This window comes from Physeter macrocephalus, chromosome 2 (assembly GCF_002837175.3).
Source record: "Physeter macrocephalus isolate SW-GA chromosome 2, ASM283717v5, whole genome shotgun sequence".
NCBI classification, from domain to species: domain Eukaryota; kingdom Metazoa; phylum Chordata; class Mammalia; order Artiodactyla; family Physeteridae; genus Physeter; species Physeter macrocephalus.
In genome coordinates this window covers 136,918,411-136,942,632 of record NC_041215.1, presented here as the reverse complement: position 1 = coordinate 136,942,632, position 24,222 = coordinate 136,918,411, and the positions used below count along the sequence as shown (strand labels likewise).

Below are 24,222 nucleotides of genomic sequence, written 5' to 3'. Positions count from 1 at the left end.
TAGCACCACCTGGCACTGCCACCTTCCCGGAGCGGCCCTGGCTGGTTCGAGCGGGAACTGGCTTGTCAGCGACATCCGCCCCATCGCCCAGCCTGCCGTGCCCGCCTGCCCCTCAGCGGACGCCCAGCCCAGCTTTTCCCCGTGGCAACCTGGCCGCAGGTGTGGCCCGGCCGGCGAGCTAAGGACTGAGGGGCGGGCACAGTGTGGTGTCTGGAGCAGAGGCCCCAGGAACGGGCCCAGAGGAGGCCTCAGGAGGGCGACGGGCCTCAGCTGCACACGTGGTTTGCACGGCTCTTCTCACCTGAGCTCCGCCCCCAGCATGAGCCCCAGGGGCGCAGAGGCTCTGGGACACACGCTGCTCTCGTCCCTACAGACATCTGCTCCCCGCTTTCCCACTCGGACGGCTGCACCGGCCACCTCTCCTCTCGGGAATCGGCGCGTTCGCCTCCTTGTGAGCGGGCGATCGGTGGTCCGCTACCCTGGGAAGCTCCCAGCCCACCCCTCTCTGCCCTCGGCTGCCCTGCAGAAGGTCACAGGGGACCCCGTGGACACACTCACCTTAAAGCAGTGGTGTGAGAGAAGGCCTCCAGCAAATATTCACATCTTATTATTTTCAGGCTAAGCTGTTCCTTAAAATTTCATTCCAGAAATAAAATGTAAGGCCAGTTTCCCATTTCCTTCGCAGAACCTGTTAATTGGTGATGCGCTTTCAGCTTCCCTCGGGCACGCGGGTCCTGGGTGGGGTGATGCTGCAGGGTGGGTGATGCTGCAGGGTGGGTGATGCTGCAGGGTGCAGAAGGCAGGCCGGCGGAATTGTCGGGAGTGCCGCCATCAGCCCTCTTCTGACCGGCGAGGAAGCCACGTCCCGTCGAGGGGAGGCAGCCTTTGTCGGGGCTCAGGGCTCACTGAAAGTCAGTGCTGGAGACCCACTCGGCACTCGCCTGTCATAAAGCACCATTTCAGATTTTCTCACTTTAGCAAGTGTTTGGGATTACAGCCTAGAGGGTCCCAAATCAGGAAGATGCAGTGAGTGTGTGTGTACACGTACATCAGCTGTCTCACACTCGTGTCTGACGATGTACCCGCACCTGCCGCCCTGCGCGGGCGCGCGCGCACACACACACACACACACCCCGCCCACATGCACGGACACACCACACACACACACACCCTACCACACACCAACACATGGGGTCAACTGTGCTTTACAATTCGTCATGATTGGCTTTGGGATGAAGCCACACACCAGGCACAGACACCAGAGACCCTCTTGGTCTTAACTTCCTTTAATGATGATTTTAACAGGGCTGTTTTTTTAATTTTGTGAGGGGATTAGAACTGCAATGGCTCAGCGATACTTCAAAGCAGAGAACTAAAGCCCCCCAACATGAACTTGCTTCAAAACGGCTGCCAAAGCTCTTTGTGAATGAGCTGGTGTCTGCGTGAAATGTCTGTGGTTTTCATTGAAAAACTGTCTTGGCTTTAAAATCCATACCAAGACCACGGCTGAAACTGGTCTCCGGCCTGAAGACAAAGTTTATGTGACAAGAACTTCATTAAAATAACTGAAAACCAGTCTCCCTGGAATGATGAAGGCCCTTGTGGAGGAGCCCCGCCAGGTCCTCACGGGCGGACGGTGGCCTGTACCTTTGGGAAGACAGACCACATCTGCCGGGCGTGGAGATGAAAGAGGACAGTTCTTCCTGGATCCCTGAGGCATTCTCTCCCTCCTCCCTGCCTGGACCAGGAATTTCCCCCCTTCCGGCCCCCGAGGCAGGATTGTGAACACGTACTCCAGGCCTGCTCTGACACAGATGCTGTGTTTAAAAGACAGCGCTCTCTACTTTGTGTTTACAGATTCTCGGAACTTTTGTGACAGCGTCCCAGTGGCACAAAGAAACATTAAAAGCTGGGGCTGTTGTCATGCGTGGTAGAACTTTACCAAAGTCGTGATGACAGGAGTCTGGAGCGAGGTTGGCAAACTGCGGCCCGTGGGCCGAGTCCCAGCATGTGTCTTTTAGGTAAAGTTTTAATGGAACACAGCCACGGCGATGGGCTCACGCATCATGTGAGGCTGCTTTCCCGTGACGGGGCGGTGTTGAGACCACATGGCCCAAAGACGGAAACGCTCTCTGGCCCTTGGCAGGAACGCTTTCCAGCCCCTGGTCTAGAGTCACACGCCGTGTTCCCGGGCCCCCAAAGCGGGGTGCGGTCGCCGAGGCACAGAGCCTGGGTCCTTCGAAGCTGCTCTCGTCAGCTGTGCAGAGACAGTTCTGGAAGAAACTGAACTGGGTGCAGCCTCAGAAGAAAGAAAAATAAAAACAGGGAGATGTTGAAAGGCCCACCTGGTCCGTGACTCCCTAGTTCCGGAGGTGGGTTTCTTGGTGGGCGGAGTGCCAGGTGTGAAGTCGGGCCGGGTCTTTACGGCAGACTCTCCCGGCACCTGACCGTTTGCAGGACAGACGTTCCCTGGGAAGCGCCCCTGGGGTCTCCCAGCACCAGGGGGTCCATGGTCCCTGGAGCCGGGCCGGGGCGCCCTGGCTCCGCACCACGGATCCTGCAGAGAAGGGCGGACGGGTCTTCACCTGTGTGTGGCTCTCTGGGGTTCTCGGCCCTTCCACCACCTGAAATCAGAGGGACTCCTCGACAGGATGGCCATTCACAATAGTTCCTGGATGGAGAGACTGTCAGTCTTGAGCATATTTTGTTTCTTCGGCCGAAGTTGTTGTCTTCTGGGGTTGACTTTGCCAACGTTAGTGGCAATCTCACCCTTTAGTAAAAGCCGAACGAGAACCTGTGGGAGCTTTCACGGGCCGCCCCGCACCCCGTGGCCGCGGCGCTCTGGAGCTCCGCACGTGGCGGGGGACCGTCGGCCGTGCCCGCTGCGCTGACCCCCTCCCACGCGGGCCTCTGAGGACCTGGGGCGGGAGGGGGTCTCAGAGGTGAGGAGGTGGGCTCGCGTCCCGGCTCTGTCCGGTGGCTCCGGGCAGCAGGCAGGGCTTTCCAACGCGCGGTGCCATGCCCAGGCTCCTCCAGCCAGGGCTGGGGGGCCGAGTCGGCAGTGGCTGCCAGCGCCGGCAGCCACGTGGCCCCTGCTTGGCCGGGCCTGGAGCCCAGGCCCCGCGCCGTGACCTGCCCACCCCAGCCGCACGGGGCAGGAAGGAGACGGAAAGTCAGGGATGGTTTGCCAGACGCAGCGAAGCCGGCTCAGGGCACAGACACGAGCGCCTGACTTGCCGTGGGTCTCTCCTGTCTCAGCCAAAGCGTGATTTACGGGACGAGCCGGTACAATTAGGCTGCGGGCCGGGGGCACAGGGGCGTTGTGTTAACAATGCTTTCCCCCCGCTTTTCAGGTAGACTCTTCCCCTTGTTTCCCGGATGTAACTTAACCTCTGAACTTCTCTGTGTTTAGATTTCCAATCGGTCAGTCCTCTTAAGTTTGGTCATCGGTTTTCCCTCGAGAGATTCTAAGTGTTAGATTTCTTTGTAATGAGCCTAACACGTCCCCCTGGCACACGAGCCGTGGGTCGTTTGGTCCGTTGTCCGTAGCTCGCCGTGTGGCCCGGCGGCGGGGAGGGGGCAGTGGAAGGAGAGCACCTGCTCAGCCACGCAGCCCTGCGTCCCCGGTGCTGGGCGGTGACCTCGAGGCCCTGACGGCTGGCCTTGGTGGCCGTCCAGCCCCCTCCCCGGCTGCGCCCTCGGCTGACGCGGCGTCACCTCCTCCCGCCCTTCGCAGGACTGTGGTCATGCCGATCGCCAACGAGTTTGCCCCAGACGTGGTGCTGGTGTCATCGGGCTTCGACGCCGTGGAGGGCCACCCCACGCCCCTCGGAGGCTACAACCTCTCCGCCAAATGTAAGTCGGGTTTGCAGGTGACCCAGGAGCACGGGGCGGGGGATGCTGCTGTTTTGAGGACCAGACGTCAGGGGCGCTGGGTGCGCCGGGCCTCCTCTTTAGTGGCAGCGGAAGGAAACTCCAGTTCACATCTTACCGAAAGCGCGACGCCGGCACCCCCACAGAACACGGGGCGAGCAGCCCACGTAGCCCGGGAAGCCGCCGCGGGGCTCTCGGCCCAGAGGGCGTGCCGGCACGAGGCCGTGCAGCCCGCGAGCGCGGGGCCCGCGTGCTGGTGCTGTGAGCTGGCGGCCGGGCCCACAGCGCTCCTGAGAGCTGCCGTCCCACGCGGCTGGGGCTTGGTGGGGAGACCCTCAAACCCGGGAAGACGGGCGTAGCCGGCCGCAGGTTTACTTCGGAGTCGGAGGAGGGGGGCCTGCTTTTGCTCTGTCACAGCAAATCGTAAAGCGCTGGAAGCTCCTCCCCCGCCCCACCGCCGGCCTCGGTCCCCAGAAGGGCCCCCAGACGCCACCGCCGGCCGCACTGCCCGGCCCCCCGGGGGTCGCAGCGGTCCAGGTGCCTGGGGTTCTTCCGGGGCTCCTAGACGCGGCCCTGGTGACTCACGCGAGGCCCGGGGGGCCCCGTGCTGGCCGTCAGTGCAGATGGCGAAGGAGAGCCCGTCCCTCACCCCGCACGGGGAGAGCGTGGGTCCGTGGAGCAGGACGACGGAAACAAAGGGCAGCCTCTCGGGGTCCACCGCCCGGGGGTGGGGGGGCGAGGGGCTGCCGAGGTGGCCGGGCCGAGGGCAGAAGCGCCAGGGAGCAGAGCCCGACGTCGGGCCCGCTCCGGCCAGCCTGTGACAGGGCTAGTCCCGCAGCCTCGTTTTCCCTGGCTCCCTAATAAATGTCAGACTGTTCTGGCCGACGGTGGTAATACCATTACCCATGGGGCGTTTTCTGCCGGGGGAGGGTGACATGGGTGCGGTGGAAGGCCTGTGGCTCCTGGTGAAAGCCAGATGTCCCAGACGCGGATGCAGGAGAGGCCTGGAGGGGCACACGCGGTGCGGGTGCTTGTGAGTGTATGTGTGCACGTACGTGCTGGCACGTCGGCTGACCGGAAACCCCCGGGCTCGGGGATGGACGTGGCCGTGCCTTAGCAGCTGCCCTGCCCTGCTCTTGCCTCCTGGCCTCTGCGGTTCCAGCAGGAGAGAGACGAGGGGCTCCCCCCGGGGTCCTCCCCGCCCCCAAACGAGATGGTTTGCGGCATCGTGAAATCAAAGCAACGAAATCCTAATTCCTATTCCCAAGGAGATCAGAAAGAATCCCGAACCCAAATTCTTCAATCAATTTATTACAGTCCGGCCTGGCTTCTATTAGGTGTCTCTGTGTGCCAGCCCCTGGGTCTCTGCAACATGACGTGATGCACTTCTGGATGCTTTGATCCACTGCCAGGTGTCGGCGCCACGGCCCGGCCTTGCCCTCGACTTGGATCTCGTTTCCCTTGCAGGTTTCGGGTACCTGACGAAGCAGCTGATGGGCTTGGCTGGCGGCCGGATCGTTCTGGCGCTGGAGGGGGGCCACGACCTCACAGCCATTTGCGACGCCTCGGAAGCCTGCGTCTCTGCTTTGCTGGGAAACGAGGTAGGAGAACAGGGGACGGCGGCTCGGGGCCCACGCGGCTCGGGGCCCACGCGGCTCGGGGCCAGGGCTGCTCTGCTCAGCTGTCCCCGCGGCGTTCGCGCTCTCTGCCGCCCACACCTAGGAGGGCTCTCACACGCCTGACCAGGCCATCTGGTGGTGGGCAGAAAGGCAGAACCTGTTTCTCTCGGGAAGACGGTTCAGGATCAGTCTTTCAAAGGGGCTCAGCTTTACGTGTGCGTTACGGGGAGAACGCCTTCACTGGTGTCCTCCTCGTGGGCGGTCGGGTCTCTTCCGGGGGAGGTGTCCCCACGCCGTCTCGGGGGCCGGGGCATGGGGCCCGGATTCACTGTGGCTCTCCTGCTGCCGTGACCCTCGGGCGACGCCCAGGGCTGGGCTCGGCGCTGTGGCCTGACGGCCCGGGCTCAGGGGGTCGGGTCTGGACCAGGAGGGGGCACTTCGCAGGGTTCGAGGGAGGGAGGGAGGGCCACTGGGAGTGTTCCAGCCCAGAGCGCCGTGCGGTCCGCCGGGGCTTCTCACGCCCACCGGCACTCCTGGTGGAGGAAGCCCCCCAGCCGCGGGGAGACCGGACAGGGCGGGCGAGGTGCTGCCGGGGTTGCTGCTGGGAACCTAAAGTTCGTGACGGGCCTGATTTGTAGGTTCCACCTTGAATTTCAGAAATGTGCTCTTCCTGAAACTTTAAATCCATCCATGGCCTTTGGACGAGGGGTCACATACCAACCTCCTGACCCCATCAAAGGAGCCTGGGAGGTTCCCGCCCACCCGCCCACGACGTGGCTTTCTCTCGCCGCGTGCTGTGGTGTCACCATGAAGGTCCAAGGAGAGAGCCGCTGGTGTTCGGGCAGCGCAGGCCAAGTGCCCTGGGTCACCGGCCCAGCCTGCGGCAGGGAGGTGCCCGGGACCCAAGCTCTCCCGACACGGAGGGCCTCGTGGGGGGCGCCGGGCCCACGCGGGGACACCCAGAGACAGCTGTGAGCCCTGCTCTCGTGCCACCCCTGGGACTCACCTCCCTCACCCCGTCAGACGAAACGGGGCTTCTCCAGGTCCGCCAAGCACAAGGATGCTGTCCCAGCAGGGTCAGGGTTACCTGGTGCCCGGTGGGGGTGGCCGAGTCCAGCCCTAGGACGGGCGTGTGCTTTCTGGAGCAGCGCCGCCCGATGGCCGAGCTCAGGGGCGGACGGGCAGGGCTGGACCCGCGGCCAGAGTCGCAGGCCCGGCTCCCTGTGAGGCCCCGCCTGCGCGGCCGCCTGCCCGCGGCTGTCCACAGCCTGGGCTCACACTCCCTGGCCGTCCACTAGGACAGGCCGCTGGCTGGCAGCGGGGGGTGTGGGCAGTTGGCTCCGGTGGGCGGGCACCCGGGACGGCTCCATTTTCCCCTGACAGCCTTTGTGTGTCATGGACGGTGTTCATTTCAACCTAAGTCACGGGTCCTGGATCCAAGGTGCTGGTGGCGTCTCTCCTTCCCGGTCGGCTGGTTAGCCGCACGCGTGAACGTTCCCCAGCAAATACCCCCGTTTGCTTCCCAAAGCGTCCACGGCTTTTCACCTTTCCTCTCTTCGTATAAAGCAATCTCCTCTGTAAATTTTACCCGTAGAAGGCAACTGATTTATATATTCAAACCATCCTGAAGCCTTTTGATTTTCAGAGCCAGTTATTTTAAAATAACAATAGAGAACTCGGCTTTCAACTAGGCCTGTTCCTGCTCTTCTAGCAAGAAAGTGTTCTTTTACTGAAACACATCAAAAAGCAGGACGCACTAGTTTTATCGAGGTCTCTTAAAAATCTTTTTAACGCCAGGAAGTTGGACGGCGCGTCACCCCTCTGCCCCGCGGCCTCTGATGATGCTGATACCGGGCGCGAGGGCGGCTCGCACCCACGGGCAGCCAGCTGCGGACGGCGGCCTGTGCTGGGAGCGCCCGCCCCCAGAGCCGGCCGCCCGCGGCGGGACGGCAGAGGGGCCCCTGCGGGGCTGGGTCTGAAGGTCGGCCTTGCTCCAAGAGTCATTGTGTTGGATAGTTTGCGCTTCAAGCCGTTTGCAACCCTCGGTGACAGTGACAGTGAAACGTCACTCACTCACAGTGCGTGGTGCGTGCAGACCTGCGGGAGCCCGCTGGGCAGGGCCCAGGGAGGGGTCCTGGGCGGGAGGGTAGTCACTTCTGCCGTTACATGTCACCCCCAAGGGGAGGTTTCTTTGGGGCCGGTTCTCTATTTAATCGTATGGCTTTTCAGGGGTAAATGCCACCCTTTCATTCAGCCCAAGTTCATGATCAGTGGAGAAGGTCATGGAGGACTAGGTGACCCGCAGCCTTGGGGGAAAGGCTTTCACGCAGGAATGTCGCTCCTTTGTCACGTTGTGATGCTCTGGGAGGGTGCAGAGGGAGGCGGCAGCAGCTGTATATGTGAGACGGGGACCGCGGAGCCCGTGGTCCGCCTCCAGCCCGCCAGGCTTCTCCTCCCTCCTTCGCTCCAGCTCACTGGCGCGCGCACCTCACCCAGTGGCCGCCTGCGGGGCGCACGGGCCCAGGTGAGAGCGGTGAGCCGCCTCCCCCTCCGCCTAGTCCCCCAGACGTGAGCGCACCGACGTTCAGAAGGTGGGCCCGAGCCCCTGTCCTTAAAAGTCGAGGGAGCCGGGCCCGCAGGCGGCCGGCCATCACGATCCCAGGGAGTAGGGGTGAGGCGCTGACCTCCCGGCCCAGCAGCAGGGCAGCTCCCAGGGCCGCGTGAGCTCAGGCCCGTGTCCCCACTTGTCCAGCGCTGACCGCCAGGCCTCTCACTGTGGGGCTCGGGCATCAAGAAACTCCTGTGTTCACGGTGCTTGGCTCTTGTGGTTGTTTTTGTTTTTGTTTTTTTTAATGCCTTATCCTCTTTCAAGAGGATTTCAGCAGCGACAAAAATACCAGTGAGACTGACCTCGGGCCAGCAGTGGGCTGGCGGGAGGTCAGCGCAAGGACACAGAGGATGTTCTCTGCAGTCGGGGAGGGAACCCGGGCCTGTGTCCCCCTCAGCTATGGGGGCAGGGCTGACACGTCTTGGAAAGTGTCGTGAACGTTTGGTTACTAGGCTAAGTCAGCCGTGGTACCCAGCGGCTTCCCCGGAGCGTGACGACGGAGCAGGCTGCCCGCCACGCCAGTCGAGTTTCCAGGCCAGAGCCTGCACTGCATCGGGGGTGTGGGCCGCATGTCCCGCATGTCGCCTTGTCGGCTCCCCTTCCTCCCTCACAGGACGGGCGCTCGCCCCTTGAGAAGCTGCCCTGCGCCCTCTGCAGGCGAGAGGGCCCCCCCCCAACCGGGGGGAGTGCCCGCCTCACAGCAGCCCCCCTGCAGGGACAGAGGGGCTGGGGGGAGGGGCCTGAACCTGCCTCCTGAGCCCTGGGGATGTCGTCCTGGGCGCACGCCCCCCACTGTCCGCTGAGTCTCAGTCCTTTCACCTCTTAGCGAAAGGAGTCACGACCTTTAGCCCCTTATGGTTTATTTTTGCTGTTGAAACACTGTGCTGCGAACCAACCTGACCGGTTCCATAAGCCTTTGCGTTTTCACCAGAAGGGCTGTGGGAACTCGATGCTGACTGGTCCCAGATAATCGCCGAGTCTGGCAGTGTCACCAGATGCGGTTCAACGTGCCGAGGCCGCGGAGCCTGAGCAGGCAGACGGGCACCGCACCCACCTCCCGGCCCTGCAGGACCCCGAGGAGGGCGCCTCTAGGGGGAGGGTGTCACCGCTGGGCCCCGGCTGGCGCCGTGCTTCCTGAGTGCCCACGGGAGAGCTCGGGCCGGCGGGGATCTGGCGGGCACTGAAGCCACGGGGAGCGAGCAGGCGGGGGCCCCCGGCCACTCCCGAGGGGGCCAGCAGGATGGCTGGGGCCGAGGCTGAGGGCAGAGGACTGGGCGGGGAGAGGAGGACCGGAAACGGACCTTGGGGAACAGCCCTGGTGAGACCGCGAAAACGGCCACAGAGGGAAGAGGAGATGCGGGCGAGCAGGTAGGGACGGCCCACGGGTCCCGTCCGCTCTGACTCTAACGTGGGAGAGAGTTTGCAGGTGCCTCTGTCCGGAGGACGCGCGGACACAGAGGAGAGCAGGTCCGCGGAGCCGGCCTGCGGGCCGTGGGTGTGGGTCGGCTGGAGAGCTACAGCGGGCCCTGCTAGACGTCTTCTGTCTCCTTAAGAAGAAAGGAGGGCAGGGGCACGTGCTGCGGTGGCCGGGGCTCTGAACCTGGAACGGGGCTGTGAGATGCGGGCTGGGACGGCGGCCGTGTGGCTGCCCCGAGGGGCTCTGAGGGTGGGGATGGAGCGTGTGCACCTGAGGACCGGGGCCCGGGCCTACATCATCTCACAGTTTCCTGGCTGGCCCAGATATTCCCAACAAAGTGGAGTTTTGTGTATTCTGAAAAGCACAAACTTTGACCGAGGTTCCTCCAGGATATGCTAAGGACTGTTTTCTTTGGTGCTGTAACCTCTTGATTCTTCTCACTTGCGGTGTGGGCCCTTGTAAACTACAGAGCAGAAGACCACCTCCACAGCTGCTACGACCAGCGAAGCCCCAGGCAGTGTGTCCGACCCAAGGGTGCAGGGGGCTTTCTCGCCCTGGAGGTCGGACACTCCTCCTGAGTGTTTTCTTGCCCACTTCCCCCGAGGCCGGCTTCTTAAAGGTTGAGCTTAGGATAAGCGTCCTCTCCAATTTGGTTCTGACGTCCAACACAGGAGGTACACGTGCCACAGGGCGGCTGAGGGCTCTCGGTCTGTCGCTCGGGACACGACGTTGTCCACAGCCGGCCCCCTCTTCTCTCCCAGGGGAGGCCCTCGAAGGTTCCCCAGCTTGGCTCCTTCCAGACACAGGCGGGCACGCGAGGGCACACGGCCCGGCTCTCTGAGCTCACGCGGCCCGGACCAGACTTCCCACCAGCTCCTTCTGGCCGAGCAGGGCTGCGGCCACCTGTTTGCTGTCCTCCTGGGGCTGCCGGACGCCCCTCTGTCCTTCAGATCTCCCCGTCACACCTGTCCCGCTCAGCCCTTCCCGAGACGATGGTCGCTCTGCGGCCCCCACCCCGCTCAGCGCGCCTGACCTCCTCCCCCCGCCCCTTCCCTGCCGTCCGGGCCCTGCGTCAGCATCGCCCCCCCCCTCGAGCCCGCCCCGCAGACCCGGGACCCTGCTCTGTGTTTCCCACCAGAATGAGGCTCTGTGAGGCCGGGGGGAGGGTTGTCTGTTTTGTTCCCTGTTGGTTCTTACTGGGCTGCTCAGTAATATCTATTAAATGAAAGAATAAAATCCCAAGCAGTAGGGGATTTTGAGATGTGGATTCTCCCCGCTTCCCGGCCGTTTTGTTGTAAGTCAAGGCCGGGAGCGTGCGAAGCCCCGGGGCCGGCTGGAGACGAGGGGCCGCCGTAGAAATGGGAGGGGGCACACGTGGGCTCCAGGTGCTCGCTGGACGTGACCGGGGCAGAGGGTGCCGGGAGGAGGGCCAGCGCCAGCCGCGTGCGGGTCCTGCTGGGGAGATCAGCCGTGGGGGCCCCCCCCCCAGGACGGGGAGCTGCAGGGCCTGGGTTTCATGTGAGAAAATCCCTGGTGCCACGCTCGGACACACACCCCCGCCTCGCAGTGAGAGGTGATTTTTGGAATGAGTTACTTTTCAACGAATTGTTTTGTCTTAAAAGGGATAAAACTAAAATGCTAGCAGACTATTAGAGTCGGGCCATCACAGTCAGGACACGGCAAATTATGCTGCAGTGAGGACCCCAAACCGAAAAGGCGTGTTTTCTGCTCCAGCCTCGCGCCCGCGAGGGGCCTGGGCTCTGCCCCGCGTCGCCCTCAGCCTAGGGTGACCAGGGCACTCGGGGACACTCCCGTCTTCACGGGGATGCCCGGCAGCGGGGGCCAGCAGGATGGTCCCGGGGAGGCTCCGTTCCTGAATCTGCTCTCTGGCCCTGGACTCACCGGGTCGTCTGAGAGTCACGCCCGTGCAGTCTCCTGGGACAGGAGGGCGGCTGCGGCTCTGAGGCAGATCCTGGTGGAGGGAGGGGTGGGTCCCACGTTTTCAAGGTGGCGTCAGAGTCTTTGTCCCGCGGGCCCTCAGCAGTGGGTGGCAAGCCTCAGCGACACGGCGTCTCACGTTTGATCCCCGCCCGTCTGCAGGGTGGCGCGGCACCAGGTGTGGTAGAGGATCACTTCCTCGTCCCCTGCAGGCCAAGCACCTTTTCACGTGTCTCTTGACCGCTCAGCCTTTCTCTTTGTGTCTTTTGCCCATTTTTCTGTTAGACCATCTTTTTCCAGTTTATTCTTGGGGGGAGGAATTGGATGGAGGGATGGATGGATGGGGGGGGGGGTGGACCAGTGCACGCTGGGAGTCCCCTCCTTGGCTTTTCTCTGGAGGAGTGAGTGTGGGATCAGAATAATCTGTTCCTTGACTGGGAGGGCTCTCCTAGGCTATGGGTCTCCTTTGGGTGAAAATTTTAAATGGCTGATCTAGTCATTTTTTGATCCTTCTTGAATTAATTTTGGAAAGTTACATTTTACCAGGAATTTTTTCCATATCAGCCACGCTTTCAGAATCATCGGCAGAAGTTAATATCGTTTCTCTTACTGTCTTTCATCTCTGCTATTCCTGCAGTTGTGGTGCTTCCTATCCTAGTGTGTTTATTTGTGCCTCCTCTTTAGTATTCTTGATCAGCCCTGCCACAGCTTGTCGATTTAATTAGTCATTTCAAAGAATCAACTTTCAGCTACAGTATCTTTTTTTCTTTCAAAATGTATTTCTGCCCCTTTCTGTGTATTTTCTTATCTTCTTTCTCTGGGGCTGTTCTATTCTCTTGCTCATTTCTTAAATTCAGTTCCTAGTTCTCAGTCTTGTTCTCCAGTGTGTGTACCCTGAAGGTTATAAAAATGTCCCCCAGCACCGTGTTTAGCCGCGTCTCACACACTGTGATGTGTGGCATTTTCATTATTTTTTAATTCTATGCATTTCATAATTTCTTCTTTGACCCACGATTGGTGTGTTTATAACGCCCAGCCATAGGGCTCGTGGCTCTCTTTTTGTTTTCAGTATCTAACACACGGCACTGTGCTAAGAAAAGGTGGTCTGGGTGGCAGGTATCCTTTGTGGAGACTTGCTTCATGGGCTAGTACGTGGTCAGTCTGTGTAGACACTTCCACACCCGTTTGAAGTGACATGTGTCCCCCGTCTGTTTTACAGAGTGTTCGAAACCAACCTTGCTAACTGTGCTGTTCGTGTTTTGGTTTTCTCTATTGATTTTTGTCCGCTTGTCTGCCTGATCTAAGAAAGACCTGTCAAAATCTCCTACTAGGATGGTACATTTATCCATCTCTCCTCTTAGTTCTGTCCATTTGCACTTCATACATTTGAAAGCAGTTTTACTAAATATATACAAATTGTAAATCATTGTATCCTTCTGATGAGTTGAAATTTTTATCATTGTATAGTGACCTTCTTATGTCCGGTTATGGTTTTTTTCCTTAAGTCTGTTGTACCGGACACGTACGGTGGTGCACCGGCCTCCTCTCTACTGGGTGTACCTGATGTGGGGTTTTTAGCCTTCTTCCAGTGTTTCAGGTGTGTCCTTTGGCAAATAGCATAAGGCTGGATTCCATCGTCATGTGTCACGTCCTGTCCAACTGTCTGTGTTTTATGTGCAACTGAGGATGATGCCTCCCTTAGTCACGGAAGATCCTCGGCCATCGGCCCCGTTCGTTAGCCACCCCCCAGTCTCGTGGGGACGTTGACCTCCTTCTGTCCCTTGTCTCTGGGCTGCGTTCAGGCTCATTTCTTCAGTTGTTGCTTCCAGGTTACCAGTTTTCTCTCCAGCTCATCTCACTGTGTTCCTAAGTTCTAGGAAATTATGTTTTCATTTCTAGAAGTTCCATTTGGCTCTCTCTCAAATATTCCGTTTCAGTTTCAGTGATCTCTGGTCCTTTCACCATTCATTAGTATCTTATTTTTAATATATTAAACATGCTTACTTTATAGTTTAACGCTGATCATTTCAATAATTAAAGTCTTGGAGGATCTAAATCTTCATTTTTTTAAAAAAATTGTTCACTTGGGGATACTTTCAGATTTACAGGGAAGCTGCAGAGCTGCACACGTGTCCCCTGCAGACCCCTCAAATAACTCCCTCTGTTATCACGGTCGTACTCAGCATGGGGCGTCTCTCACGACTGAGAAACCAACCCGGGCACATCACCGTTAAGTAAACTCCCGGACGGAGGGAGCCTTCACTCATTTTCCCCTTTTTCTGTTTCAGGGTCCTTCTCCTTAGTCCCCTCTGGGCCATCAGTTTCTCAATCTTCCGTTGCTTTTCATGACTCCAACAGTTTGGAGGCAGGCTGGCCAGGTGTTTTGTAGAATGTCTGAGTCTCTCCCTCGTGACTGCACTGGAGCGAGAGGGGCTGGAGGAGGAAGACCCCGCGCTCGGGCCCCCTTCCCATCCACGTGGTGCCGTCCACGTGCTTCACCTCTGCTGGAGCTGACGTGGGCGCTGAGTTAAGAGTGTGCTGGTCAGGCGTCTGCAGCGAGCTGCCGTGTTTCCTCTTCCCGCGTGGACTCTTCGATGGACATCACGCAGCTCAGCTCGGGCAGGAGGGGGCAGGGTGGCAGGGGGCAGGCTCCACCTCGCAGAGACAGGGCGTGCACATAAGTTATTTGGAATCCCTCTTAAGGAAGATGCGTCTCCCGTCTCTGTGTATTTGTTTACGCAGTCACTTATCACGCCAGTATGGACGAGTGGATATTAATTTTACATTCTGAGATATAATTCAGTACCAATTCAGTACCTGTACGTACTCCATCTCCCCTCGGCCCCGCGTGTGTCCCTTTGACAGGCCCGCCGTTTTGTCTTTGAGCGCGTCCTTCCTTACTCCCTGCATTCAGGATGCTCCAGGCTCACCCTGCATCTTCCCCGCCCCAGCCCAGGAGCAAGCCATTTCTCCAAGGAGCCTGGGTCCTTTTATCGCAGAGAGGTAGTAGAGACCTTGTCTGGTCCTCCTGACCCAAGTTCACGCTCGCTTACTTGTGTGTTTTGTGAGTTTTGTGATTGGGAGTCCATGCTTCCCAGAAGTGAACGGGCAGAGTGCTGACTGGCGGCCTGGCTTGGGGATACACGCGTCCCTCGAGCACTGGTGGGGCCTGTGGCCCGTGTGCGCCCGCTCTGTCCGCTCATCCTTGACGGGGCGGTGGTCACCACGGCCAGGTGAGCACAGCCCGGGACCCGTCCCCCGTTATCTGACCCCCCCGGGCATCCCCAGCTTTGTCCCAGAACCCGGCAGGTCGCCCCCGGTTTTGTAGGCTTGCCTGGTTATTTACACTGTTACCGTATTTGTGATCTGCTTCATCCCACGTTTTGGGCGGCTCTGTTGCTGCTGGCGGGCGGGCGCGCGTGTGCCTTTGACACCATCTGCTGCGGGACCCGAGGAAGAGCTCGGAGCATAGGCTCCCTCGCTGAGATGCCGCTTACTCCCTTCCGCTTGCCTTCTTCCCCATTGTTGGAAGAAAACCCTGAACGGGGGATATTCAGGCACTATTGGTAAAAAAAAACCCTTATTTATAGGGGATATGAAACTGATATTTCCAAAACGTAATAATCATCTCCCCTGACGTTGTGCTGTGGTATATCAACAGCGGAGGCCAAGCTGCTGCCCTTCTGTACCAGGCGTCCCGGACACCGTCCACCGTCCTGCTCACAGAGGAGCCCCCCCCCCACACCTGATAGCCTCCTAAGAAAAATACCTTAAGGAAAAGAAATCTATCTCTGTAAAAAATGTCTGTGATAGATGCCAAAAGCACACTGGGCTTTTTAAAGCTGTTTATTACTCAGTTAGCAAGTACACTTTAGAAAGACGCTGACTCTGGACATCCCATCTTAACACACACGGGGATTATACTGATATTAATTCAGCACGTATTCTTCTTTTCTTCTCCCAGCTTGATCCTCTCCCAGAAAAGGTTTTACAGCAGAGACCCAATGCGAACGCCGTCCGGTCGATGGAGAAGGTCATTGAAATCCAGAGTAAGTGGCCTGGTCCGGTGCTCAGCTGGGAGACCCTCCTGGGGGAGAGACCCAAGGGAGGAGGGAGGACCCCGTGGCCCCGTCTCCCACCCCTGGGCTTCTGTCTCTCTCGCTGCCAGCTGCTTCCCCAGGCCGACATGACAGGGACTTGCGTTCAGCTAGAATGCAACGAGCTGGCAGAGACTCTCGTTTTACCCCCGTTCATTTCCCCACACCCTGCTACACTCGTGTCATCGGCTCCGCTTTATGGGGTGAAAGAACTGAGGCTCAAGGAGTCTGTGAGGTCACTTGCTCTGGGTCCCCAGCTGGCAGGGGGGGACTTGCGTGTGAGCCTGTGTCCCCGGGTCTGGCCTCTACCCCTGGACCAGAGGATCCCACCCCATAGCTCAGAAGACCCTCAGCCCGCAGAGACCCAGCGCCGGGTGCAGCCCCCTTCCCGGCCGGCCTGGGGGCCTCCTGCCCTGCCCTCATCACACAGCTGCTTGTCCTGGTCTTCGGGGTGACCCAGTCATCAGACTGTCCGTGTGTGGGTGGGTGGAAGCCAGGGTTTCCCTGCTGTGGCCTCGAGCTCCCGGCCTCGGGGCCATTCCCCCCCAGCCTCCCCGATGGGGGGAGAGGCTGCCCGGACCCCCGGGCCTCCCAGCACTGCCCCCGCCCCGTCGTCTCGGTGGCTCCAGGTGGGAGTGGGGAGGCGCCCCCCGGCCGGCCACGGCACCCCGAGGGAGGGGCCCCCCTGGGAGCTGCCCCCCATCCCTGACGTGCTGCCTCTGGAGGGCTTGGGTCTGCGGGCCACGCAGAAGCTTTTCCGAAGAGTCCCAGCCTCTGTGAGTTTGTAACCAGGTGATTCCCTGGCTTCTGCCTCTGGAGAGAGCGGTGCTTTCAAGTCGCCGGTGACGGGTTCTGCTTGAGCCCCCGGGCGCAGGAGGCTGCTGGCCGGCCCCACGCGCACGGGGGGCCGGCCCCGTAGCGAGTAACCGCGCCCTCCCGCAGGCCAGTACTGGCGCTCCCTGCAGCGGCTCGCCTCCACCGCCGGCTACTCCCTGGTTGAGGCCCAGAAGTGCGAGAACGAAGAGGCCGAGACCGTCACTGCCATGGCCTCGCTGTCCGTGGGCGTGAAGGCCCCCGAGAAGAGGTGAGTGCCGGCGTGGTCCGCGGCCGCCCCAGCGCTTTGCCCCCGGGCGCCATCAGACGCGCGTGGTTTCTCCACGTGGGCCCTGCCAAGCCCCGCAGGGCCGGGAGGGAAGGAGGGAGGGCGGGCAGGTGTCCCCACCCTAGTCCAGGAGCGGGCGGCACGGCCGCCTCTCTGCAGAGCGCAAGAGCCTCCGAAACGCTTGAAGGGCCTCTGGACCCAGACGCTTAGCGGGGAGGGGCAGCTCGGAGTCGGGGGCCGGGCAGTGGGGTGGCAGCAGCCGGGCCGAAGGGGACCTCCGCCCTCCCACCGTCTGCTCTTCTCTCCTCCGCCGCCTCCCCCGGGCCACCCCGCAGGCCCGACGAGGAGCCCATGGAGGAGGAGCCGCCCCTGTAGGTGCGCCCGAGGCTGCGGTTCTCTTGTTCGTTGTCTCCGTCTTGAAGCTCCGCCAAGAAGAGTCGCCGTCGCCCTGCGCCCTGCCCCGGCCTTGTCGGAGCCCGCGGGTGCGGCGGCGGGCGGCCCTCTGCCTGCCAGGACCCGGACAGACGCCGGCACGCGCGGACGCAGGGACGCGCGGAGACGGGCGCTCTGGGCTCCCCGGGGACGCCGCAGAGGAGGGAAGCCTGTGGCGGCGCGGGGCAGAGCTGCTCACCCAGCCGGCGCGAGAAAAGGAAAGCGAAAATCAAAGATCTCACGACACACAGCAAAAAACTTGATGAAGACTGGTGCTCACGGTTTGGCGACTCCCCACAATTCCGCAGTCTCCGTGCGAACCACGCACCTCATCCTGTAGCTTATTTCTTTTGACGAGCAAGTCGCCACGGCCCCGGCCGGCCTCCGACGCCGCGGTGCGCGGCGCGCGGCGGGGTGGGGCCCAGAGCGGGCGAGCGTTTAAGGAGAAAAACTGGGCGAGACAGAAACGTGAGCCCGCGGGAGCCGGCTTTGGTTTCTCAAAGCCGGTGGAAGACGCGCGTTTGTGCCTTTCTTTTTATTGCTCTGACGGATTTCTGTGGCTGGGTTTTCTGACGTCTGAGGAACAATGCCTTAAGAAAAAATAAACAGCACGAGTCGGTGGGACAGCTCCCTGTGGCCGGCGGGACCAGAGGCCGCTGGCCGCTGGCCGGGCCCTCGGCGAGCAGCCCGGCCGTGGCCAGCAGCTCCGGAGGGCTGAGGTCCTGCCACCCCGTTTCCCTTTATTGCTGTTGAAAAATGGAGGTAGTTCCAAAAAAGTGGCAAATACTGTTGGGGGTTTTGCAGTCCAACAAATTTTAAATGAATCCAAAGTGTTCTTTTCTCGTACATCATATAACAATTGAGCGTCTCCATTTGGTTGTGAAGCATGTCCTAGGCACACTTTCAGTGTTACGATCGGAATGCTTTTTATTAAAAGCAAGTAGCATGAAGTATTGCTTAAATTTTAGGTATAAATAAATATATATATATGTATAATATATATTCCAATGTATTCCAAGCTAAGAAACTTGATTCTTACGAGATCTTGATAAAATATTTATAATGCATTTATAGAAAAAGTATATATATATATATATATATAATAAATGCAAATTGTAAAGGTCCCTGGCGAATGAACGACTTGTGAATTAGCTATCAAGGTGCTTATGGAAAGGGATCTAGTTTGAAGCTCGTGTATTTCTGAACTCCAGATTGGAGAGCTTTCAATCACACATTCGCCACGGGGCAACCACCCTGCAAGACTGTACTTTCATCTTAGTTATTTTCTGACCCGGCCCCTTCCCACTCCAAGCCTCCATGCACAAGTGTACCTAATGAGTTTTTATAGCAAAGAATACAAATTTGCTGTTGATTTTGTATGAATTTTTCACAAAAAGATCCTGAATAAGCATTGTTTTGTGAATTTTACATTTTTTTCTCACCATTTAGCGGTTTTCTGAATGGTAATAACATCTAAACTCCTTCCCTTCTGAATTTTTGCTTGTACATTTTTTTTTAACTTTGGAAGGTATTTTCTTTCTTTATTATTTTCATTCTGTGTATTTTTGTACAGTGAGCACAGAGTTTACTTTCAGAGTGAGCAACAAATGTGCAGCAGGGTCTGAGGTCTGCTCCCCTGGTCCCGTCCCTCGGCTGGACGTAGAGCGCGGGGCCCTTCTTGCCGTCTGCGCGTCGTGGGCTCAGGGGGAGCTCATCGCAGCGCTGAGCTGTGGGGGGCTTGCCAGACACCAAGGGCCGTCAGCGTTCACAAAGCTCGTGTTTAAACTTCTCTGACCACGTGGTCGGGATAGAATTTCCGCTTCACTTTTCCAAAGACCTTGTAAGCATGTCAGCAACGTGTGGGGCTGGCGAGGGGGGCCCGGCACCCATTCTGGGTTTTTCTGCTGCAGCCATATGGTAGGGCCCCGGCCAGGAGGCCTGGATCTTGGAGCCCGTGGTCGCAGGGAGCCTGGGCCCGCGGGGGCGGCAGACTCCTGACCGGGACAGCCAACCTTTGCTCTTTTTCTCTTTGACAGTAACTGAAAGTCACTTTTTACTGGTAACTTATTTTCCAGCACCTGAAGCCACCAAGTGTCATTCCAAAGTGTACGTCAGGTTCTGATTTGAGGGAGTGCAGGCCAGCTTGCCCACAGCCCGGAGCCCCCAGCCAAGTCTCAAGTTTGGCGACGTTTACAGGGTAGCTTCTGAAAGAGACTCTGACGCGGCCAGACTTGGACCAAGAGAATCCAGATTCTTGGACTGGCTTGGTCGCCGGGCTGCTGTTGGTCAGACTTGGGACAGTGGTTGAGGGCAGGACAGGAAGGCCTTGGGACACGTCTGATGTTCTCTCCCCTCCTGGCCTTTTGCCCTGAGGCCCAAGTTGGCCGGGGGAGCTGGAGTGTGCGGACAGCTGGATCCACCCAGCGGCCACAGCGGTGGCAGGGCCCAGCCGGCCGGCTTTTCTGGCCTTCTCGGCCCCATTTTACTGCGGGGACACCCCTCCCCCGCCAGCTGCCTGCCCACTTCCCGCCAGCCGTGGCTCCTTGGGAGGAACACATCATCTGGCATTCTTTACAGGTGATGGGTAACACGGACCCTGGTGGCCAAGTTAACTTTGGGGGGATTTACTGCTAATCTCATTCAACAGAGACCTCCTCTGCAGAAGGCCCGGTAGGGGGAGCGTTGTCATTTGTCAGCTCGCTCCAGCTTCACAGGCGTGCTTAAAGCAGTACCGTGTAGCCTTTTCTTTTCTTTAAAGACACAGCCCTTCTCGACGGCCAGCCGTCCAGGGCAGATGGCGGAGGGCCCACCCGGAGTGCCCGCAGGCCCACCGCCTCAGGGAGGGCCCCTCACACCTTCCCTCTGTGGTCCCTGGACCTCTGGCCTTTTTGTTCCTTTGCAGAGGCCTTGGGGGCACTGGCCGGGGGTCAGCAAGTGAGCACTTTATATCCCTTTGCGGGAAACCCCGTGATGCCCCGGGACTCGTGGTGTCACCCTGCCTTTGGGCCCTCCAGCTGCGCCACGCGGTGCCCAAGCCCCACCAGCAGGCGGCCCTCCCTGGGCTGCACCCGAGCCCCTGGGACTGGCCGCCCCTCCGGTTCTGAAGGGCCACTTTGTCAAAGTGTTTGGGTTTTTCTTTACTTCTTTTCAAAGTTTGTTTCCAGAGGAAGGACCGTTTTCTACTGGTCTGATTTTTGCAGCACTAGCAATGGAATTCCTTGTTTTTAATTTTTGATCAGAACATTCCTTCTCTCCTGGTCACAGCCATGCGTTCATTCCATTCTTCTTTTTGTAGACTTTTGGGCCCACGTGTTTTATGGGCATTGATACATATATAAATATATATATATAAATACATATGAATATATTTTTTTAAGTTTCCTACACCGAGGTTGCATGGGCTGTTACGAGCGGCATGTCTTTATATTGTATACGGATTTTGCACGCCAAACGCGGCAGCTTGGGGAAGAAGAGAAATGCCTTTTTGTTCCCCTCCCATGACATTTGCAGACACAAAAGATGGGAATTTTTCTGTAAAACGAAACAAAACCTTGAAGGAGAGTGAGGGAGGGGGGAACGTTTGCATCTTATTGAACTTATTCTTAAGAAATTGTACTTTTTAACGTAAGAAAAATAAAAAGGACTACTTAAACATTTGTCATATTAAGAAAAAAGTTTATCTAGCACTTGTGACATACCAATAATAGAGTTTATTGTATTTATGTGGAAACAGTGTTTTAGGGAAACTACGCAGAATTCAAAGTGAACTGCCTGTCTCTCTCGGGTTGATTTAGAGGGATTTGTTCTGTTTGGTTTCTTCCCTTCTCTCCTTGCTCAGGGGCAAGGCGAGCGCCGCCCCCGCCCCCAGCCCTGGTGGCCGTCGGTTCTGCTGGGGAACCCGAGGCCCCAGCGGCCGTTTCCGCACAGCTGTGCCGACTTTTCCTGACTTTTAGATCATGTATGGCTAAGATTTCACTTTAAACTCAGCAGTCGTGAACTGTGCTGCACTGTGGTTTAAAATCATACTTTGCATCGAGAGGAAACCATTTCTTCCTTGTAATGAAGCAGAGCTTTCCCAGCTCGGCTCACTCTGTCTTTGACATGATTAAAAGCCTCCTATTGAAGGAAAAAGAAAGCAGACAGTTTCTGTTTGTTTTTGTCGTTGTTGTTGTTTTGGTGTGTGCGCTCCACAGCGGAGGCGCTATTTTCCAGTTTACGAGGGTGACAAACATGTCACCACATGTCTACAGGAGGGGGTTGGCCCTGTTCACCCAAGAGCTCCTCACCGTGTCGTGGAAAACGCGGTGCTGACGGCTTCCTGTCCCACCCGACGCCTGTTCGCGCTAACGCGGGCGCCGCGCTGGTAACAGAGACCCGTCTCATCTGTAACTTAATCAGTTCTCTGATTGTCTGGACCTCCCAGTGGTTCTTTCCTTTGCTCGGTGGAGTTGGAGATTTTGTTCTTGGTTTTCTCATTCTTGTTTCCTTCTCTGTGAGTGGATTTTCACCGACTGAGGTGTCCTCCCCTGACGGCCGACTCCACTTCACCCGGAGTCCAGTGTTTGTACCTCATCATACGACTTGTCACTCTTGTGGTGTAAATAAAGAGCATTAATTGCCCTCCCACCTGTGGTTTCTGCCGTGTGCTCTCATCCTCGCTGGCTCTGTGCCGGGGACCCTGGGGGGGTGGCTCCTGGGACCCAGCCCATCCGCAGCCCTGTCACCCTCCACCCGTACAGACGGCCTACAGGAGTGTCTTCACTTAAATGTCCAATAATTCAAGTCCTTGCACTATTTTCTCCCCAAAATCCTGGTCTGGAGATGAGCTCGTAGGTGAACGAAGGCCGAAGGGAAGGGACCAGAGGCCCGGCCTCCCCACAGCCGGGCACTCTCTCCCTGAGGCCGTGAGTCTGCAAACACGGCCCCCAGCAACACTGCCACCCCCAGGTGACCACCATACTTCCCCGGTGGTCACACCCCTTCCCAGGCCCCCATGTCCAGTGACTAATAATCGGGTGGGGGTGGGGGGGGTGGGGGGGTTAAGGGTCCAGTCCCCTTGGCCCAACTCAGGGGCCCCTCTAGCTACTTCTGGTGGGGTCAGCCTGCCCCCCAGCTGGACTCTCCCTCTGTCAAGTCCTGTTCCCTTCCTCTCCTTTCTCAGCTGTTGACCCCAAGGACACACCTTAAAAAACATAGTGCTCGCCAGACTCCACCCAGGGTCTGCTTTCTGGGAACCCAGCCTGCAATACCCAGGGGCCTCTGACCCCCTTGCCTGAGCCCCAGGGTGAGGCCTGTGGAGCACAGCCACCTCCACACACAAGCAGAGCTGCCCCAGGCAAGAAATGAGGAGTTGGAGTCACTGAGTTGGGGGTATTTGTTATGCAGTTATCATTGCAGCCATAGCTGACTGATGCAGGCAATGTCAAGAGACAGGAAGCTCCAATGTAACTTGAGCCTTTTCATGCTTAAGTTGATTTTTATGAGGATATATTTATTAATTTACCCCAAATGAGAGGATCTTATTCTAACAGGAATTCTCTTTTTTAAAACAGACACAAATTCTCTTTTTTTAAAACAGTTTTTCAAGAACACTTGAAAAAGTGTTTCCAGCTCTAGGGCAAGGAGATTCCTGGGGGCAGCTTTTCTTCAGTTTTATCACACTGCAGGTTTTTTGTGACATATCTTTTGGGTCATTTGATCTGAAAATTATTTTTTAATGTGTGTTATAAAGCACTGATATTTTTTGAACGTATTAAATACCTCAGCCACATTGAGGAGAGAAAACAACACACGTCACATGTGGCACGTGGTCCCATTTTGCCATAAACGTCACAAATAGACATGGAGGATGCAGGTCAGCCCAGTATGCTCCTCCCTTCCCTCCCCAGAGTGAACGCTGCCCTGGAACTGGTGTGTGGACATCTTGTCCATGTTTTTGCATCTTTGCTGCATAATTTTACCTCCATAAAAGTAGAAGTTAGCGCATATGGTGCAAGTATTTACTGGAAATGCCTTTTTCATCCCATAGTGTGTTACTGGGACTCAACTCCTCTGTGCACACACGTCTAGGGCGTTCATTACAAGGGCCACATGTGCTATTTCGTTACATGACTGTCCCCCACATGCACAACCCAGCCCTCTTGACATGATAGGCATGTAAGCTGTCGCTGGCTTTTCTCCTCCACAAATTACGCTGCACTGGGTATGGTTGGGGGCTCTCTCCAGGAGGAGTTGCTGGCCCTGCATAGTATCAGCTCTGTTAAATCAGAACAGTCACTCCCCAAAGCTGTTTACCGATTTTCACTCCCACCAGCATGGATTGGATCAGAAGCTTGGCCAAATACAGAGCAGCAGGAAGAAGAGTGCTGAGACCCTATGTGCCCCCCACCTATTCATTCACTACAGACACTCCCACATCCGTGTAGGCTGCACCTCTCCCCCCAGACAGGGAGGCTTGGAAGCAAATCCCGACAGCGCATCACCCACCTGTATATATTTCAGTAGACGTCCCCCGAAGATAAGGACTGTTTTCTTAAACAGGACACGATACCACATCATGCTTTAAAAATGGACTGTTCCTTGACGTCATCAGATAGCCAGCCAAAGCTGAAGCTTCTCCAACTGTCTCATTTTTTGTTTTGTTTCCTTGCTTGTTTTTTATGGTCGGTTACAGTGCCTACAGGAAAAAGGTAAAAGCACTGAAAGGTTACAGTTACAAAATGAAAAAGTTTCCCATTCCGTACCTCACTCATACTAAATATTTTAAGCAAGGTTTAAAGGGTAATATTATATGGCTTAAATAAATATATAAGACTTGAAGTTTAATTTTAAAATGCACTTAATATTCCTGTTTAAAATACACCTTTTGATGGGTTAAACTACGTTGGTTTGAATTTTTTTTTTTTTTTTTTTTTTTTTTTTTTTTGGTGGTACGCGGGCCTCCCTCTGCTGTGGCCTCTCCCGTCGCGGAGCACAGGCTCCGGACGCGCAGGCGCAGCGGCCACGGCTCACGGGCCCAGCCGCTCCGCGGCACGTGGGATCCTCCCGGACCGGGGCGCGAACCCGGTTCCCCTGCATCGGCAGGCGGATGCGCAACCACTGCGCCACCAGGGAAGCCACGTTGTTGGTTTGAATTT

The 24,222-nt window shown here is 57.6% G+C and overlaps 1 protein-coding gene across 18 annotated transcripts in view; it reads left to right on the top strand.

Moving 5' to 3' along the window:
• Window positions 1–23,901, top strand: part of HDAC4 (histone deacetylase 4) — a 259,275-nt gene extending 235,374 nt beyond the window's left edge. For 11 of the 18 annotated variants that reach the window (XM_055090951.1, XM_028483300.2, XM_055090965.1 and 8 more), the window contains 3 exons: window positions 3,737–3,855; window positions 5,341–5,474; window positions 15,420–16,577. In XM_055090951.1, the coding sequence (XP_054946926.1) occupies window positions 3,737–3,855; window positions 5,341–5,474; window positions 15,420–16,007 (841 nt within the window). In that variant the 3' untranslated portion in view covers window positions 16,008–16,577. Of the gene's footprint in view, window positions 1–3,736; window positions 3,856–5,340; window positions 5,475–15,419; window positions 16,637–16,989 lie in introns of those variants that run through there. The other 7 variants (XM_055090992.1, XM_055090983.1, XM_055090994.1 and 4 more) reach the window with 6 other exon arrangements.
• The last annotated feature ends 321 nt before the right edge of the window (window positions 23,902–24,222 follow it).